Genomic DNA, 19,279 nt, shown 5'->3' with positions numbered 1-19,279 from the left:
TCAATGAGCTCCTGGGACAGGCTATTCTTACATAGACGACCCAAAACCGCACCAATCGTCTGTCACCTCCTTCAAACACACCATGCCCTCACCTGCACACAAGCCCCAAAATGAAGAGCAGCAGAGCTATGATATCAAAGTGGTTCCAGGAGTCCTGCAAGTACTGCTTGACCTTCTGTGTCACTGGAGCCGTGCCAACGAAGAAGCTCTGGCGAATCTCCTCGCACACCATGGTGAAGACCCAAAAGTACAAGATGATTTCTGAATTGGAGGGGCCCTTGGGTGGCGCCGGTAGGAAGTCCAACAGCAGCACATAGGCGAAGAGCAACAGGAAGGTGAAATACATGATCACGTTGCCTAAAAAGGCTGTGACTGGGGCACTCCAGAACTGCTTCCAGCGACGTAGCCAGCGGGGACGTGCCCTCTCCTTTGACTTAGACCCTTCTCTTGCACGGACAATGATTGGTGAGCCACCATCCACAAGGTCCAAGGTCTGTTGTTTTTCCTCTCCATTCTCCAGCGCATCAATTCTGCTGAAAAGAAATGGAAAAGTTACTTCCTTGGAGACAGAAATAGTAATTGGTAGATTCATATCCTTTGACCTCTCAGAAGGATCTTGCAACACTTCTAGTTATACCTATATTTAAGATCCCTCTGTAAGGCACATGGTGACACCCCCAGCAAGGGGAGGAACTCAAGAATGCCATTCCCTTTTACTTAAGCCACGTGGTTGGAGAGCTTGGGATGTATGACGTTACAACGCATACTTTTACAACGCCTACCATTACCACGCAATTTTTACAACGCAGGATCCATTACAACGAAGTACCATTACCACGCATGTATTTACAACGCAGATACCTTTACAACGCATACCATTACAACGTAAGTATTGGTAAGTTTATAATATTTTTTTTAAATGTAAATTAATTAAAATTAATATAATTTAATTTTATTTAATTTAATTTAAATAATTTTATTTAATTTATTTAATTTAATTTAATTTAATCAATTTAATTTAATGTAATTTGAATTTAATTGTATTTAATTTTTACCTTGTACCCCTTTACCCAAAAACCCAAAACTGACCCTGAACCCTAAAAATACCCCTTTACCCAAAAACCCAAAACTGACCCTGAACCCTAAAAATACCCCTTTACCCAAAAACTCAAAACTGACCCTGAACCCTAAAAATACCCCTTTACCCAAAAATCAAAAACTGTCCCTGAACCCTAAAAATACCCCTTTACCCAAAAACCCAAAACTGACCCTGAACCCTAAAAATACCCCTTTACCCAAAAACCCAAAACTGACCCTGAACCCTTAAAATACCCTTTACCCAAAAACCCAAAACTGACCCTGAACCCTAAAAATACCCCTTTACCCAAAAACCCAAAACTGACCTTGAACCCTAAAAATACCCCTTTACCCAAAAACCTAAAACTGACCCTGAACCCTAAAAATACCCCTTTACCCAAAAACCAAAAACTGACCCTGAACCCTAAAAATACCCCTTTACCCAAAAACCCAAAACTGACCCTGAACCCTAAAAATACCCCTTTACCCAAAAACCCCAAACTGACCCTGAACCCTAAAAATACCCCTTTACCCAAAAACCCAAAACTGACCCTGAACCCTAAAAATACCCCTTTACCCAAAAACCCCAAACTGACCCTGAACCCTAAAAATACCCCTTTACCCAAAAACTGAAAACTGACCCTGAACCCTAAAAATACCCCTTTACCCAAAAACCCAAAACTGACCCTGAACCCTAAAAATACCATTTTATCCAAAAACCCAAAACTGACCCTGAACCCTAAAAATACCCTTTACCCAAAAACCCAAACTTATAATATTTTTGATAAAATTACATACTTACCAATACTTACGTTGTAATGGTATGCGTTGTAAAGGTACCTGCGTTGTAAATACATGCGTTGTAATGGTACTTCGTTGTAATGGATCCTGCGTTGTAAAAATTGCGTGGTAATGGTAGGTCGTTGTAAAAGTTGCGTTGTAAAGGTTGTATACCCCCACCACCATGTCAGACTTCTTCCAACTGCTTCTCCACATCGGCCATGAGGTGCGTTTTCCTACATATGTCTCAAAGAGCCCACAGTTTACATTCATACCACTTCCTGTATAGCGGATTGTAGCCTCATCATTCCAACAGGTAAGTAGATGTGTGCCAGGGTCACCTCTGTGCGTATCTCTTTGTGAATGAGGGATACAACCATTTGCTCCTCGATCCTCGGCCCTGAAGTCCATGTTTTGCAATGGGGATGATGTGTGTGTGCAGAGATGTTTGTTCACATGCACCACATTTGGTGAGTGCATTTATTTTTACTGTTCTCAAAATACCTTTTTAAGAAGACATTTTTTGTAAGGAATATTCTCATTCTTAGGTTCTTTGCCTTTACGTTAATATTTCAAGCTTTGCAAACAAAATGGCGCTGAAGCCCCCAGTGTTAAAGATGTCTATATCTTGCTGCAGATGAACATCAGTTCCCTTCAACAATAGAATAATGTTTCTATAAAAGAAGGATGTCTAAAAATGACCTCTTTAGCGTTTCAGAAACTCCTATACTATCAGACAAGCCTAGGCAGCAGCCTGGAGCACTACTTAAGTGGGCCAGCTTGCCGAGCAAGAGCACGGAGACACCAGGTATGAAGATACTAGGTCCCTGGATTATGGATTTTGGCCGGTATCTCTGCACCCAACAATGCCTACTACGAGTTAATTCCTGCAGCATTAGTACTGGTTTTTCAGCATGGATTTCCCAATCACATGGAAATCAACGCTCACATTTACCACCTTCTGTGAGCAGGTGGAAAATGTGAGTGGAGAGCCAGTGTGGGGTTGGGCTGAGGGTGAGAAGGGGGCTAATGGAAGGGGAGTATGTGGGTAGGCATAGGAGCATTACTCGCCATAGATGGAGGGCCGTGCCAGAGGACGGGACAAGGGCAGGACAGCATACGCAACCCATTCCCAAAGCAATTTCGCCAGAAAGATTTATACAGCCAGTAAAATCAGATCTAGTATTTTCCTGGAAATCTGCCAGCTGGAACACCCGCCATCTATAATTAAGCCATCCAGGGATACTGTTCCGCACAACTCATAATTGGACCAAAGTATCACTTTGCCTATGATGGAAAAAATCTGTGCATGATTGGCGTGCTGACTGGTCACCTGAAGCGATGCGCAACAGGTAATATAAAATTCACCAACTACATTCCGTAAACATAAGGTTTGTCAACAGTAGTTCTAGAGATGAGTTTTACCACACATTTGGTGCATTTCCAGGAGTCTAAATTTTCAGCTCGAGAACTCCTTTCTAACACCGCGAAACGCTTCATATTAAAACCTCGGGCAATTGGGTAATTATATACAGCTTTCCCTCTGCCTGTTCAGCAGTCCACCAAAGAATCACACTGAATATACAGAGATGAGTGCAAAAAGTGAATCCCAGTCCCCCACCTTGCATTACTTAAGACTCCATTTTCTCCTCAACTCCCCCATCATTTTTCTATCCTAAAGAAATCTGAGTCAGATATCCAGCCTTCTTAAAAGCCAAAGGGACAGGCTGCCTGACACATCATGTGGACAAGGGCGTGAGAATAAGCATCACCAGCTGTGCTTGAGTGCTCACCATTTTGTTTAGAATTGTTAACTAGATCACAACAAGCATTGGTAGAGCCAGTGGGTCTGGTTTTGGCTGCTTTGTTAATGCTTGTTTTATCATGGTTTTTGCGCAACTGTATGGTTGAAGAGCTTGCTATATAAAAAATAAACAGCGGCTAAATGCAAAATATTGTTTGAGCCTCGGAATTCACTCTTTGCCATAGTAGACCCTAGTACTGAAGGGGGTTACTTTGAATGCGCATACAATCTTTGTGGAAGAATGAAATGCTGTCACTAATAGTGAAAGTGCCCAGTGCCTGAAGTGGGCTGGCCTATTACCCCATGCTGTAGTGGGACACGAAGGACACCGGACCTAAAAATGTACACTCTTGGCAGTCCAGGCTGAGCAAACCCATTAGAAAATTCTTCAAACTGCTTGAGCAACACCCCCTCAGTCCCTTAGGCCCTTTTCTGAAACTTACCCTCCATTTCTTACTATTCCAGATGTTCAAGACCTCCCCCACTCATCTCTACCCTCCTGTCTGTGGTGTCGATTGGTGGTCGTGTGCTCTCACCTCTCCAGCATAGGGATCTTGGCATCCACATCCAAGCTGTCCATTTCTAGACGTTGAGCAGTCTCATCTATCCCGTCTCCTTCCAGAGTCCTGAGAAAGGTACAACAGGAGTCAAGAAAAGTCAATCATGGTTATTGAGCCAAATAGGGTAAAGAGATCAAACATGCCTTTGAAATGCAAGTACACACTTGAATGTTGTATGTGACAAGGCTGAATGGTTGCGATTCTGGAGTAAACTTGCGATGATTAAATTGTCTCGCTCGTCCTCTCCCAAAATGTCCAATGCATTCTAGTGAATGCCTTACATGCGGACAATGACCCTGCAGTCAGTTTTTTTCTGGATCACAGATTCCGGGTTTCTCTTTTGATTCTCTTGCTAACCTCATTAACCCCCCTTTTCATCTACTATTTTTTTTCTCTATTTTTTATGTATGTAGTTTTATATAGCACGGGCATCGCCTGAAGGCGCAGAAGGGCTTTCCATAAAGTAGCGTGTTACTTTAGTATAAGAGCATCATAGGAAGTTCGAGTAATCTGGTATGAAAGTTCCATCATTTTGGAGTGGTGGGGTATTATGTTACATGAAAGAGTGCTAGAAGAGGTCAAGAGGTAAAGCAGGGGTTCATCTTCAAGAGAAAGCCCTAACAAGATACTCAAAGTAAAATGCTGAAACAGTCCAGGAAAAAAGACTGATCAAGAAGAGATCAGGAGAAGATGGCGTAATTAAAATACTTTAGTAGAGAAGGGCTTTCAGTTCAGTCTTGAATGTAGGCCGTGGGTGAGTTCCATGTTTGATTCTAGCCTGAATGCGTCTCCTCGAGGGAACTCAAAGTGTGCAGACGTTTTGACACTGCCCTTTTGTTGGCGGTGGTGAAACAATCCAACCAGGGTTCTCTCCATTGTCGTTGGATGCCCTGTGCCACCCTCAGGCTGCCATTGTCATTTGTGATCCACCAGGCGTAGTATCACATGGCAGGGGTGTTGTCAGTGAGAATCTGCATCAGCCTTCTATTGATGATCAGCAATAAGACCTTCAATACCAGGTAAATGGCCCACAACTCGAGCAGGTTGATGTAGAGATGTGTTTCTGCCACACACCAGAGTCCTCTAATCTCTACCTCAGTAAATGACCACTCCAACTCAGCAGTGGCGCATTTTTCACCACCATGAGCTCTGCGTGGAGAAGGGCGAGGGGTCTGCCACTGGTTAGGTTGTGGTCCAGCAGTCACCACTGCAGATCATGTGCAGTCTCCACTGAAATCTCGATAATATCGGAGAGGTTTCCTCGTTGCTGTGCCCACTGACACCTCAGATCCATTGTTGAACCCACATGTCACCTGGTGAACTAATCAAGCAGGATGCATGAAGGCAACAGGCCAAGAAGCATCACAGCTGCACTCACTGAGATGAATGAATGAATGAATGAATGAATGCTCAACAACCACCTTAAGAGGCATCTATGCACTAAAATGACTAACAAAAAGAAAAAAAAACTGTTCCTCTGGAAAATAAACACTTAAGATTCAGTGAGCAACAATGTTTTCATAAGCTTTCTGAAAGAAGCAAAGTTGGCAGTTTGTGTTAGAGTAAGCAGAAGATTGTTCCATGCTTTTGCCCCGAGAAAAGATCTAGATCTGGGCGCCCCTGGCTTGTAATCTGATCTTCGGGATAGATAGCAGATTATTCCAGGCAGATCTCAGCGTTCACGGTGGACGGTGGGAAAGAAAATAAGTTACTTACCTGTAACTGAAGTTATCCAGTAGTGGTATCGTCCAGAGATTCACATGCTTGAAACATTCCCCGTCGTCAAAGTGGGAATCCCACGATACTATAGTAATGCAGTATGTATAACCAACATAGGCTATACATTAAATTGCCTGTACATGTCACTTTTGAAAAATGACCAACCTTTAACTATAATCAATCAGGTGGTAGCACCCCCTAGAACACTCCCTAGAGGCTGATTCGCTCATATTTCCAAGCACAAGTTGGAATAACATCCCTAGTCATAAAGGGAACCTCTCAGGGGTGAAGAGTGTGTCGCATGTGAATCTCGGAAAGACACCAATACTGGATAACTTCAGTTACAGGTAAGTAACATATTTTGTTATCCAGTCTTGAATATTTCATAGATTCACATGCTTGAATTAGAATAGTAAGCAGTATTGTATGCAATTGAAATACCCTTAAAGGATGGTAGGTAAAAACAATACACCTTTGTAGAGGTCAATATGAACTTACAACATTATATTTGTATATATATACATCAGATAAATTGAGAACATAAGCGTTTATGTGCACACCCTTAAGATAAAGAAGGTAAATAGAACAACAATGAACAATGAAGTAGCTATATATTATAGTCTGGAACATTTGACTTGAAGATAAATAAAATCCTCTATCTAAAGAGCCTCACCTTTTTGCAATAAATGGAGTAACACCATCTGGCCTATGGCTACGACGCTTCGCTGTGTCGATTCCAGGCAGTGGTGCAGCGGGAACGTGTAGTTGGTCTTTAACCGTGCAGTACGGCTTATTTTCGTCAGTGGGATTCCCATAAATAGAGAGGCCGAAGTGGACACTGCTCTTGTCGAATGAGCTTTAGCCCTTCTCGGTAAGGGTTTGCCTGCCTTGGAATGGCAAAACTGAATTGTCGCCGAAATCATCTACCAATCATAGGTTTTGTCACTGCAGTGCCTTGGTAACCTTGCAAAAAGAACAATTGATGGACTGAATGCAGAACAATGTCATACATTCACCCCAGTGTAGAGATCTGGGCCTACATCCATTGTTTTTTTGCTCACCATGCCATTCCAGTTTGGACCCAGCCATATGCAAATCAGTCTTGACCCTGCGCCCAATGGGAACAAGCCAGCCCGAACTGCCAGGCCAGGTCGTCCCTGGAGAGGAAACAAGCATCCTAAGACTGGTTTCGGGCTTTCAGCCTCATCAGCCAGGATAGCTTCACTCCAGTGCCATGGAGAGCACGGGACTCACATCTGGAAATACCCGTCCCACCAAAAATCCTTAGACTGCTAATTTTTATGTCTTGTTGTGCAGCACAAATACATTTTGCAGCCTCTGGCAAGGCATGGGTGACTAATAATCAGGTCCACTGGAATTATGAGATTGTGCAGCTGCTGCCATTTCACATCATTATAGATTTGCTACACTTGCCACATAAGCCATCATTTTCTCGCCACATAATTTAGTCAACCCTGCCACATAGTTTGGCTGTCTCCTGATGCATAATTCCAATGGCCCTGCTAATAGTGACATTGCTTCTTTGGCCGTACCTCCAACTACTCTAATAAAACAGTCTCTGCTTTATGCTTGCATGTCCTTTGTGTACTAGCAGGCTCTATGGAATGCTGCTTTTAGCCTGGCCATTAGAAAGACTTCCAATTCTGACAAACCACTGTGTGCCTACGTTTGTAGTCTCTCTTATCAAGTTTATTTAAAGTGAGGGATGGGGTCTGCTTATGATGGCCAAGTGTGACTGTGTGAGGGGGTCGAGGTTGGGGAGATGGTTGCTGATACACACTGTCTAATAGCAGCCGGGCATTAATTACTGTCAATGGCCCTTTCCTCTGGTTTCGTGCCTTCAGTTTTGTTGATTCGGACCAGTTCGTGTGAGAAATAACAATTGTTATTCGCTCGCAGCACAGGGCCCAGACGCGTTAATTTGAGAACTGCAACAACGGAATACAGATAGAATAGGTGAAGTGACAAGCAGGTAACTTAGCAGGTCCATCTAGGTATCAGATGTAAACTGCTGGACACAAATGTTTTAATTATGGAATGTTTATTACATAATTCGAATTTTAAAAATCCAAGTATTATTTAAGAGGTGTGAGGCAAGTTGTCAACTCTGTTCGCAGTGAGTGCTACATAACAGTTGCTAATAAGGATACCAAAGCGAAAAATGGTAAAAACACATACCATCATCAATCAGCCACTTAGAATAAGAAATGGCAGGTTGTTTTCATAATCCCACACCTTGCTTTTACTACAGAACTGAATACGCCAATATTATTTAAACCCCTCAGCTCTTTATCACTAAAAAAAGTCCTTTCCGCATCCTGACGCTGTGATTGGTCGTCCATTTCACAGCCATTCTGATCCCGTATATCACAACAAATTTAAAACACACTTTCACATCATATGGGTTAAGAAGGTCACCTGGAAGGCAGTTGATGTAGCGCATGCGCTTGGGCCGGATTGCCCCAGCGCGCGGGGTGCTTTGAGACTGCGGAAGGTTACCACAGCACAGCAGCCGCTGCAAACACCCCAGGCTGGATTTCACTTCCCGGACCCAGCCCCCCCCACCTTGCTTTGTGGCAGGGCCATCCTTTTACAAGCAGTGAAGGCTGAGGACTGTGCCCAGGCCGTCTTTATTGCAGCCATCACTCTTCCTTATTAGCCCAGTCAGTGCCCACATCCAACCACCAGATGTTTAGACTCACGTTTCAGGGAGATTCTTGCGGCTGAAAACTGACAGCAAATAGAGTCGCCCTGTGCAATAAACACAGAGCACAAAACGGACCCTCTTCCTATTGTTTGAAAGTATGGGGCGGGCATTTAATTAATATTATGCACATAAATGGCTCACGGGAAATATCCCTGGATAGAGCCTCTGCAATAACCAGGCTGCACGTGCATTATTTTATTGTCTATTAAAAAAGCAAAACACGTAAAGATGCCGAAAACTTTGTTGAGAACCCAGTCGTTGTAGGGCATAAATAATCCAGAAAGCAAATTCCAGCCCCACAGAGGGGATGCTGAAACCTTGGGAGCATTTTAAACCAGAAATAACAGAGAGCACAATGCCGAACGGATGTGGGGGACTTAAAAAGAAGACAAGACAGACATAACAAGTACTTGACAGTGGGAGGGGGGAGATTGGGGGGCGGGAGAAAAACCAGCTGCTGAGCGCATTCGGAAAGGCAATACAATTCTTCACCAGCCTCAATTCTCCCCAAATAAATGACAAGCACGCAGAGGTTACTTCTCAGATAACAAGCAAAAGCGAAAGCACGTGACCCAGGAGGAATGCAGCTGCCAGCCTGTAACACGCTGCTCACTCCCGAGAGCAAAAGGGCATACGAATGAACATTATAAGGTGAGGTGGGACAAGCTCCCGCCTTTGATCAATTGCGTGTTTTCATTTTTTAAAGCCACACGAATGTGTGGAAAATAACACGCACAAGTTTAGTGAAAGTCTGGAGTGATTCCAAGAGGCACTCTCCTAGAGCAGCGCATGAGCGCTGCACTAGGCTCGACCTAAAAAGGGACCAGAGCTTATCTTGGAACCGAATGGGAATTGTCACCAAATTCCTTGCAGAACCAAAGGCAAATTCTAGGGTCTCATATAGTGCCGAGAACAGATTTGTGGTGGTAACCAGACAGGAAGCCCCTGCAGAACTTTCGTGCCCAACGGTGCACCAGAAGAATGCTAGAAAAGACAGCATGGCTTCCTTAAGTGCCTCGAACTGCTGCAGTGGCGCCAATGGCCTAGAAAGTTAAGGGCACAGTGGGACCTGTTGTGAAGTCGGCTCCTCAATCGGAGAATAGGAGCACGATCTACAGTCACCTTGATGCCTTCGACTCCTCTTTGGACAGCATGGAAGAAATATCTAATACAAAGGAAATGCTTTACCTTCTCCTCTGCCCAAAGTGGCTGTTAGCAATGCTGCCCTCCTTTGCTGGTCTGCAGAAACTACTTCCAGTTCTTCTGTCACCTCATGGGACGCAGAAGAGAGCTTAAAGGTAATGAATCACCACACCCTTTCATAGGTGTTAAACTGATCAGTCTATGCGATAAGACTGCAATACTGTTAGGTTATAGATGCTTAGAACAGAACAATGAACTACACCATCATGTTGGTGATGAGCAGCCCCCACCATCCCAGCCATGCATTTGGAGAAGACTCTTGGGACAGATGTCAAGCAAAAGGTAAATTGATCAACAGACTGTCTGCCCTTGGAACCTAATGTATATCTATGGCAAATATTACAGAGGAACACAGAAAGATTAATTCATTGTAGCCAAGGGGCCATCTAAATGGGAGGTATTAAAGAGCAACAACCTGAATCTCTCCTTTTTGAGGAACTTGTTTAGGGATCTTAGAACAAAAGCACAATTTGTCTTAAGTTTCCTGATGGGGCTTTGTTTCAAAGCACCTTAAGAATGCTGTTTTTTTTGGTGGCTTTTTGTTGCATTATTGCTGAACATGATGTCAACCCCCTAAGGGACTGATGTAGGTGTGACGGATATTAATTCTGCAGAGAAAGATGAACCAGTCATACCACAGTTTAGTACTAAAATGTATACCAATTCTGGCTAATGATAATGTTCATCTCCCAACTATCCATGGTGGGTGCATGAAATCAGACAGTCCATTCTTACGGGATGCAGAATGCTGAGAGGGTCAAGAAGCAGTCGTTGACTTTTACAGGGTTGAGGCGTGGACTGTCAGAAGGCTGCTGATAGAGAGGCAGCATTTATTTCTATTTATGAATGAGGTCTGGGATACCTTCCCAGGCCATTGAAAATTCTGCTCATTTGAGTTTGTCTTTAGAAACGCGCACATTATAGGTTCTTTCTTTGTACACCTACACACTTCAGAGTATCTGATTGAATCTAGGGTTGTGCAAAATTTGTGTGATTTTCAAAATGAAAATCTGCAATTTTACGCTTATTTTAGTGTGAAATGCATGGTCATGTCAATTCTTGGTAGACGGATGCATTTAAACATAGCACTGAACAACAGCTTCTCGAGTACTGTTCTACCCATGCATTCACTGTAGATATTTACTGCCATGGTGTCGTTTAGAATACATTTTTACTAGAAATGGTGCGTAATTACATGAAGTGGTGTAATAGTAATTGGGAGAATTGCGCATAAGAAGAACATTAAATTACACAAATTAAGACACAGTAATTTAAATTTTGCCCAAGCCTAATTTAGTCTTCTTCTAAGTAACTTGCTACTTGAACCACAAAAAAACTATTGCCTAAAAAAGCGGATCTAAAACCTTAAGTAGAACTGCCAGCTATAGATTTGTAATGTCAAAGAGAAACTACGAGTTTCATTCTTAGAACAGGATTTACCATTTCAACTGATATTCTAATATGTTTGGAAAACGCCCACCCGTCTAAAAATATCTCCATAATGTCATCCCTGACTTTATAAGGAAAATGCAATATGAAATTGCCCAACATGTCCCATAAGGTTTGATCATATCTTTGTAGAACTGCAGTGGAGCATGTAGGGCCAAAGTGGCGGCGGGGCAAACTTCCATGCCAACTTGTTACATTCTCTTGCTCTTTTTCTTTGGCGGCCTCAAAAAAGAAAGTTCTCCGAGAATAAAATGCCTCCCTGATGTCGATTATTACGCAGATGGTTCTGAGGTGGAGCTTTCTCATTACTTTCATGGCACTTTTTTATGGGTGGTTTTCAGTTGCATTCTTGCTGAAGATGATGTCAACACCCTATGAGACTGATGTATGTGTGACTGATTCTAACTCTGCAGAGAAAGATGAACCTGTCACACCACAGTTTAGTACTGCAATTTATACCTGTTCTGGATAATGGTAATGTTCATCTCCCAAGCATCCACAGTGGGTGCATAAATTCAGACAGTCCCTTCTTAAGGGGTGCAGAATGCTGAGGCTGCATGTCTGATTCCTGAAACCTGGCACCAAAGGCACATTGTTTTATGTGCTATCACAGGCGGTAGGGCCTTCAGATATCTTGGAGGGAGTAAACCAAAGTAAAGAAAATAGGTAAGTCATGAAGTCTACCACCATTAGGAAGATCTCCATAAAGGTCAAGCCATCAGGAGAAGGGTTTGATGCCTGTCCTCGGTGTCAGGGGGCATCATACATGGAGTAATTCAAATCAAATTCAAATAAAGCTTTATTTCGATATAAAATTTCATATCATAAAAGCATACATTTAAAATACATCGAAACCACCAAACAGTTTTCACTATATATCACAAAAAGCCATTATCAGTTCAATTATGGATGAAGAAAGGGGAGGTAATAATCATATTCATGTTCAAAAAGTACCTTAAATTCTTTAAAAAATTATTTGTGATTATACAGTTCAGAGAGCCCTAGGAGTTAAAACATTTTTATCTAAAAAAGATATATACAATCAATTCATTGAATTTCTAAATTTCACCAATAGTTTCAAAAATTCTACTAGAGTAAAAATTATTTTCGGGGTTTCCATTCTTTGTAGTTTAAAAAAAGCCTCTCTGCAAGAACGGATCCCCCACTCTTTAAGAATTGGTCTTAACAGAATTTTCCTAGGAACATGATAAAATTTACAAAATAAAGTGCAGTGCAAATTTGATTGGAGGGCCACATCATCACAAGGACAGGGCAGGATTTGTCTCGACCAATCATTACAAGATGGAAAAGTGATCAGTCGAAAGAAGGAACCCATTCTAAATCTGGATAAAAGCATTCTAGCGTAGCTATTAATATCACTATTAAGATATAATTGTGGACCCCGCTCGGGAGTTATCTTTTGATAGGCTAGGACGGACTTTTTTTTAGTTTCTCCGTCTTCCATCTTTTATTCTCTAGATGGTCCATAACCATTTTGCGTAGCCCTTTCCTTGATATTGATTCCATGGTAGAGGGATTCTTGAAAAACTCTGGATGGCCAATGTCACTCATCATATTTTCAACTGTCGATAGCCACTTAACCCGCTTAATGCCATCCAATTGTAAACAGTCGGATATGATGTTACGATTAAAGGCAGTTTCAGTGGTCAGCCAGAGTTTATGCCATAGAAGGATGGGTTCCGTCATAATAATGTCCGAAATGTATGCAAGGCCGAGTTCTATGTGTATAAAATAATTTGGGGTGGATTTAGGTACCCCTAAGAGGTACCGGAGAAAACGATTCTCAGTCTGTTGTATACAAAGTGCCGAATCGATTCCCCACACCCCTGAGCCATAAATCGCCGTAGACACACATTTGGCTTTATAAATGACAATCAACTCTTTGACAGGTCTTCCACCAATTTTAATAGCAATATTCTGTAGGGCACCAATGGCCTTGGAGAAAGCTAATTTTCTCGCTAAAATAACTTGTTTCCAGGTGGCTTTACGATGAAAACAAATCCCCAAGTACGGGAATTGGTCTGTAGTCTCTATTTTTTTTATTATCTATGAAGACAGGGCAAGGTCTTTTCTTTATTCCCTGTCGACAAGACAGAGTAAGTTTTGCTAATGTTGACCTTCAGTCCTTTCTCCCTCATAAAAAGAGTGAACTTAGAGACTGCCCTCTGAAGGCCCAGTCTGGTCTGCGATAAAATTGCGGCATCATCCGCATAGAAGAGGATGGGGACAGGGGAGCCCTGCACAACAGGGCAGTCATAAGGAAAGCTGTTGAGGTGATCACCAATCTTATCGATATAGAGTGAAAAGAGCAGGGGTGCCAAAATGCACCCCTGTCTTACCCCCCTCCTAATCGAAAATCTTGATGAGCACTCTCCCTGTTGTCCAAAGCGAACCCTTGCTCCAGCATCTTTATATAATTCTTTGATAAAGTTTAAAATGGAAGGATCCAGATCGAGACTTTTAAGGGCAGCCCACAGTTGTTTGTGTTCAACGCAATCAAATGCTGAACTTAGATCTATGAAAGTAATAAAAAGGTTCCCTTTTTTTGCTATGGTGTATTTGGAAGTTAAAAGATGTAAATTGAGGCTCTGCTCAACCGTCCCCATACCTTGACGAAAACCATACTGAAAAATCGAGAGAATATTCGACTCTTCAATCCAATTTTGCATACGTTTTAAAATGATTCGCCCAGCTACTTTCATTAAAGCATCAATCAATGAAATTGGACGGTAGCAGGACGGATCGTGCCTGTCCCCTTTTTTAAAAATGGGGACCACTATAGCTTCTGACCAAGTTGGTATTAGGCCGTAGGTATTAGCACAGTTCATTATAAAGCTAACAGTGGGTCCCAAAAATCTAGATTAGCTTTAAAAACATCTACTGGTATGCAGTCTGGACCCGGTGCCTTACTGGCCGGGCTTTCTCTAATAGCCAGACTCACCTCTTCACATGAAAAAACAAGATCCAACGGAAGATTATTCACGTGGGATTCGGGGATAGGAGGGAATATAATGCCACCCTCAGGAGCAATAAATTGTAGCTCCTGTCTCTCGTACAAATTTTTAAAATGAGCGACCCAGGTATCCCCGTCAATGGCAAGATCTATCATTTCCGGTTGGTTGCCTCGCCAAAAGGGGGCATTTACTGCCTTCCAAAAAGCCGTGGGATCTTTACTTCTTGAGGCAGAGATTAGAGTTTCCCCAGGCCTTTTGTTTCAAGGCTTTTTCTCTGTTCTTAATTGCCTTGCGATAATTACATCTTGCCTGTCTAATAGCCTCTGTAGATTGCGGGATGGTATGTAACGCCTTTTTCAGATTTTTTAAGGCAGCGGTACAATATTTATCAAACCAACCTCTCTTGTTATTAATTCCAGGTTTAGGTTGCCGTGTCAATAGGGATTTAAGGGTTTGCTGAATTTTATTAAACGAGTCTAGTATTTTTTGCGGGTCTTCTAATGGAGATAGGCAAATATTAATCTCCGTACGTCTCTCATATAATAAATTTCTAAAAAGTGTTTCAGGGATCACTTTATCCCATTTAATAGTATAGCCATTTGACCGTCCCATGGAAATATGGGGTTGATAGTTAATAGTATTTGTATTCGCTTGTGACCTCTCTATATGTTTTCTTATGTTAAACATTAGAGCGTAATGGTCTCCATACACCTCATCCAATGTTTTCCATGAGGAGAGCAAAGTGGCATATGATTTAGAAAAAAGGGTAAAGTCAATCACAGAACTTGAGTCTCTTCCGTGGAAGGTAGTTTGAAAAGGTAAGGACGGTGAGCATAAATCATTTACAAAATCTAAATCAAAAAAGAAAAGAAAGCTATTTAAACTATCCCCTAATTTTGAATGACTAAAATGATTCGGGGATTCATCCATTATACGATCTAGGCCACAAAGTTCCTTTGGCCCATACTGGCAGGGGTTACAGTTAAAATCACCCAACCAGGCAATCATACATTCCTTGTTGGTATGTTCTTTCAAAGTGACGACTGCCTGAGGTAAATCATTTAATGCTTGATTTAAAGCTTCAGGAACTAAATTATTATAAACATTTATTATGATGAGATTAAGGGAGTTACCCCATCCAATCATAACTATCTGATAGGAAACTTTTGGGATGTGTGTCAACACAGTTAGTCCACTGTTAATACTAAGATATGTTACCAGACCTCCCTTGCTTCTGCCATGGTTTGTCGCCAAGGCAGGAGCGTGGAAGGTCTGGTACCCTAGTAAATGCACTGGGTTTAAGGCCCAGGTTTCTTGAAAACAGAGGATTGAATGGGTGTTCACCATAATCAGCCATGATTGTGATGCAATTTTACTTGCAAGGCCAGCCACATTCCAACTAAGTATGGAATATACAATATAAGCAGGGGTAGGAGTGGAGATATTAGAAAGGGCCTCTACATTGATCTGACCACCAGAAATACATTTTTCAGGGAGAGATACAGTATCAACAAGTTCTTCATTCCCACCGCTGCCCTCCATGTCACTTGCCTTAGAATTAGTAGGAAAAATTAAGCACTTTCCACTATCCAAATGCATACAATTAAACGTCATTGGTGAGGCATCGTGCAATAAACCCTCCGCCCTACCCCACTCAACCTTAGTATCACTGGAAGTGGAAGTGGTCTCCATATCATTCAAATTCCCTGAACAAAGATTGACATCATTACTAATTCCACTTTTCTCCACTAAAAGAACACAGGTTTTCTCCCACATATTAATATTTGACTCGGCGGGACTACTTATTAATGGAGAAGTGACAATAGAAGGGGCAGTTTTGTTGGCTTCATCTGATGTAGGAGGAGCTCTCAAGCAATCTTGGGTATCCTCAATATCGAAAATTAGCTTATCCAGTCATTCATTGGAGTCGAGCCCAGAAAGTGGTTCATACAAGTTCTGTAAGGGGATATTCCAGAACTCGTTAGGGTTAACAGGGCGGCCAAAATTGGTATTCGGAGGAAAATATCTAGGAGGAAGTTGACATCCAAGAAAGGGGGAACAATTAGTTGTATAATTAGCAGAAAAAGAAGGATGTGAAAGATGGTGACCCAAATTTAAAGGATAAGGAACACGGTGTACTACATTTAAGGGATTAAAGTTTTGACGATTTGGTGGTTGGTTAGGGGGCATTAACAGTGCTTCAGGGTAAAAATAACTTAGATTACGGGTAGAAACACCTCCCTCCGTTCTTCCTGGAAACCAATCACTAATGTGAGTGACCACTCTGTGATCCCTAAAGTAAACTATCACGATATCCCCCTCGATGTCTTTAGGTCTGGGGCCCACCCACTTACATCGTCTAACGGAGATTATGTCTCCGTTTAGGTGTGGGGGAAGGGGCCTATTTTTTCTCAACCAGAAAATAACTTTGGTTTTAAGATTAGTGTTATGTTCGATGTTTCCGTTTGGAACGGTTGGGACTCCAGTAAGAACTATCACAAAATTGGCTGACTCTGGTGGCAAGTCCACTGTATTCCTAGAATTTAAGTTTGCTCTCTGCCTTGTTGTTGTCACAGGCTTCGTGCTTGGAATCTTTGTAGGAGGGAGCGGTTTTTTGGAAACCGACATTACCTTCTCTTTATGTATAGTCTGTGCAACTATTGGGGTGGACGAGTTTGTTTTACTTTTCAATACAGAGTTTTCTTTCTGGGGGATCTTTGCGTTCACCTTATTAGGGGTTAACTGGTTATTTACTGTAGAAAGTGCCTTAAGGTTGCCGGTTTTGGGATTTACGGTAAGGTTGGAGGCTGCCAGGATGCAATCCATTTTTTCCCCCCAACCTTCTGACTCTTTCGGTAAGTGGGAGCAAAAGAGATTTTATGAGATGTTCAAACATCTCCATAGTCTCTTTAGTCAACGAAATTTGTTCCCCTGAAATTGATGATGTTTGAAGCCCTTGTAAAGCATCCCTCTCCGGTTGAACAGATGGTTTATCAATAAAGTCAGTCGGAGGGGGAGTGACACGTAAGCTGAATTCTCCTTTTTTAACTCCACCCTTTCTCCTTTTCCTTGGTGGCGAGAAGTGTACCCTCGGGGGTTTCTTAGAATTAATTTTACTCCTGCTAACAATAACTGATGGAAGTATCTCTGTCGGAATGTCAGCATTAGGTAGTGGATTAAGGGAGATTAAATGTGATTGCGAAACAAGGTCCATGACTACCGGGGAGTTTAAGTCTATTAAACAACTAGGAGTAGCCAATGGGCCATTTACAGTACCATCATTAGTAATATCATTAGTAATATCAATAGATATGGGTGAGGAATTGTGTTCTTGGAAAATGAGAGGAATATTATCGGTACTAAATAGCTCAGCATCTTCGTTCGGGTTACTTAAATTGTCAGATAGTGACTGCGTAGAGGCCTTCGGGGGGGAAGATAATGGCGTCTTTTTGAGTAAATCAATTGAGAAGCGGCGCTCCGCACGTTTTTCCGCTAACAACAGTTCTTTATCTATTTCTTTAGTTGCCCTATGAGACTGATGTATGTGTGACTGATTCTAACTCTGCAGAGAAAGATGAACCTGTCACACCACAGTTTAGTACTGCAATTTATACCTGTTCTGGATAATGATAATGTTCATCTCCCAAGCATCCACAGTGGGTGCATGAATTCAGACAGTCCCTTCTTAAGGGGTGCAGAATGCTGAGGCGGTCTGTCTGCATGTCTGATTCCTGAAACCTGGCACCAAAGGCACATTGTTTTATGTGCTATCACAGGCGGTAGGGCCTTCAGATATCTTGGAGGGAGTAAACCAAAGTAAAGAAAATAGGTAAGTCATGAAGTCTACCACCATTAGGAAGATCTCCATAAAGGTCAAGCCATCAGGAGAAGGGTTTGATGCCTGTCCTCGGTGTCAGGGGGCATCATACATGGAGTATGTTCTGAATCTAATGCTGAAGGGCTATCAGTACCGGCTGATATTGTATAAGTTATATTAATATGTACAGCTTGTTGTGGCAGGGGAGTAATCTTGACATACTCAACCTGGTTGAGTAATACGTCTGTTAATATGAGGAAAGGCATCTCCCTTTGTGGGCACCTCTTGAAGGTAGGAGATATGTACTTTTCAGGGTTACACACCTTCTGGCTTGGTGTTATAAAAGGAGGTCAGAGTATTTTCGAAATCATTTTCTGTTTTTCTGCCCATTTTCTCAAAAGACACAGAAGAAAGTGGCAGAAAGAAATAGTGAACACCATGTTCAAAGTGGATCTAGGGTCTGCAGAATACAAAGAACCAAGATGTCCCTTGAGATAGCAATGTATATCTGAACCCATAGTGTCTGCTTAATAGTATGAATGAGTACATGCCACTTTATGTAAACCAACTAAATTCGGTATGATCTTGGTCCTGGTTTGTTGAACTGATCAATTTTCAGCGATGATTGTGAGAAAGCGGTCAGATAGTAGATGGGAATATTACTTTGGAGGGAAGTTAAATGTTATTGCACCTGTTCAAATCTCAAATCTCCCAATAGGGAAAACAATTTCCCCCAGTGTAAGAAAAATGGTTCCTTTTACAAGCTAACATTAATGTCCAGCTTGTTATAACAAGCATTAAAAATGCAATAGGTCTCGCCTTTCATTAAGTTAAAGCCATTTGCTTTGCTATACTATACTATACCATTAGCAAAGCAAATGGCTTTATCTTAATCAATGGTGAGACCTATTGCATTTTCAAAGCTTGTTTATACTGCGAGTATGGGCTGAAAAATCTCAACTCTGAATGTGCCAAAAACCCACGACTGACTGAAGTTTACACACCCGACATAGGCGCCACTAAGTAGATATTCTTGGATCTGATCTTTGGGACCACAACTGCCAAGTTATTACAGTGGCTATCAAACTATTGACTTTAAAAGTTCTCGTGTAAGGTAACAGAGATCACGCTCTAAAATGCAACAGAATGTAATTCCAGAGATTCCCC

At 42.0% G+C, this 19,279-nt stretch overlaps 1 protein-coding gene across 6 annotated transcripts in view; it reads right to left on the bottom strand.

The window, feature by feature from the left end:
- The window catches only part of TRPM4 (transient receptor potential cation channel subfamily M member 4), a 369,304-nt gene that overhangs the window by 70,278 nt on the left and 279,747 nt on the right, over positions 1 to 19,279 (bottom strand). For 3 of the 6 annotated variants that reach the window (XM_078655174.1, XM_078655172.1, XM_078655176.1), the window contains exons 16-17: positions 4,198 to 4,287; positions 93 to 533 (exon numbers count right to left, since the gene is read on the bottom strand). In XM_078655174.1, coding sequence (XP_078511300.1) covers positions 93 to 533; positions 4,198 to 4,287 — 531 coding nt within the window. The remainder of the gene's footprint in view (positions 1 to 92; positions 534 to 4,197; positions 4,288 to 19,279) is intronic. The other 3 variants (XM_078655175.1, XM_078655173.1, XM_078655177.1) reach the window with 1 other exon arrangement.

This window comes from Lissotriton helveticus, chromosome 7, assembly GCF_964261635.1.
Source record: "Lissotriton helveticus chromosome 7, aLisHel1.1, whole genome shotgun sequence".
Lineage (NCBI taxonomy): Eukaryota > Metazoa > Chordata > Amphibia > Caudata > Salamandridae > Lissotriton > Lissotriton helveticus.
The sequence above is the reverse complement of the archived record's forward strand: the minus strand, read 5'-3'. Positions and strand labels throughout refer to the sequence as shown.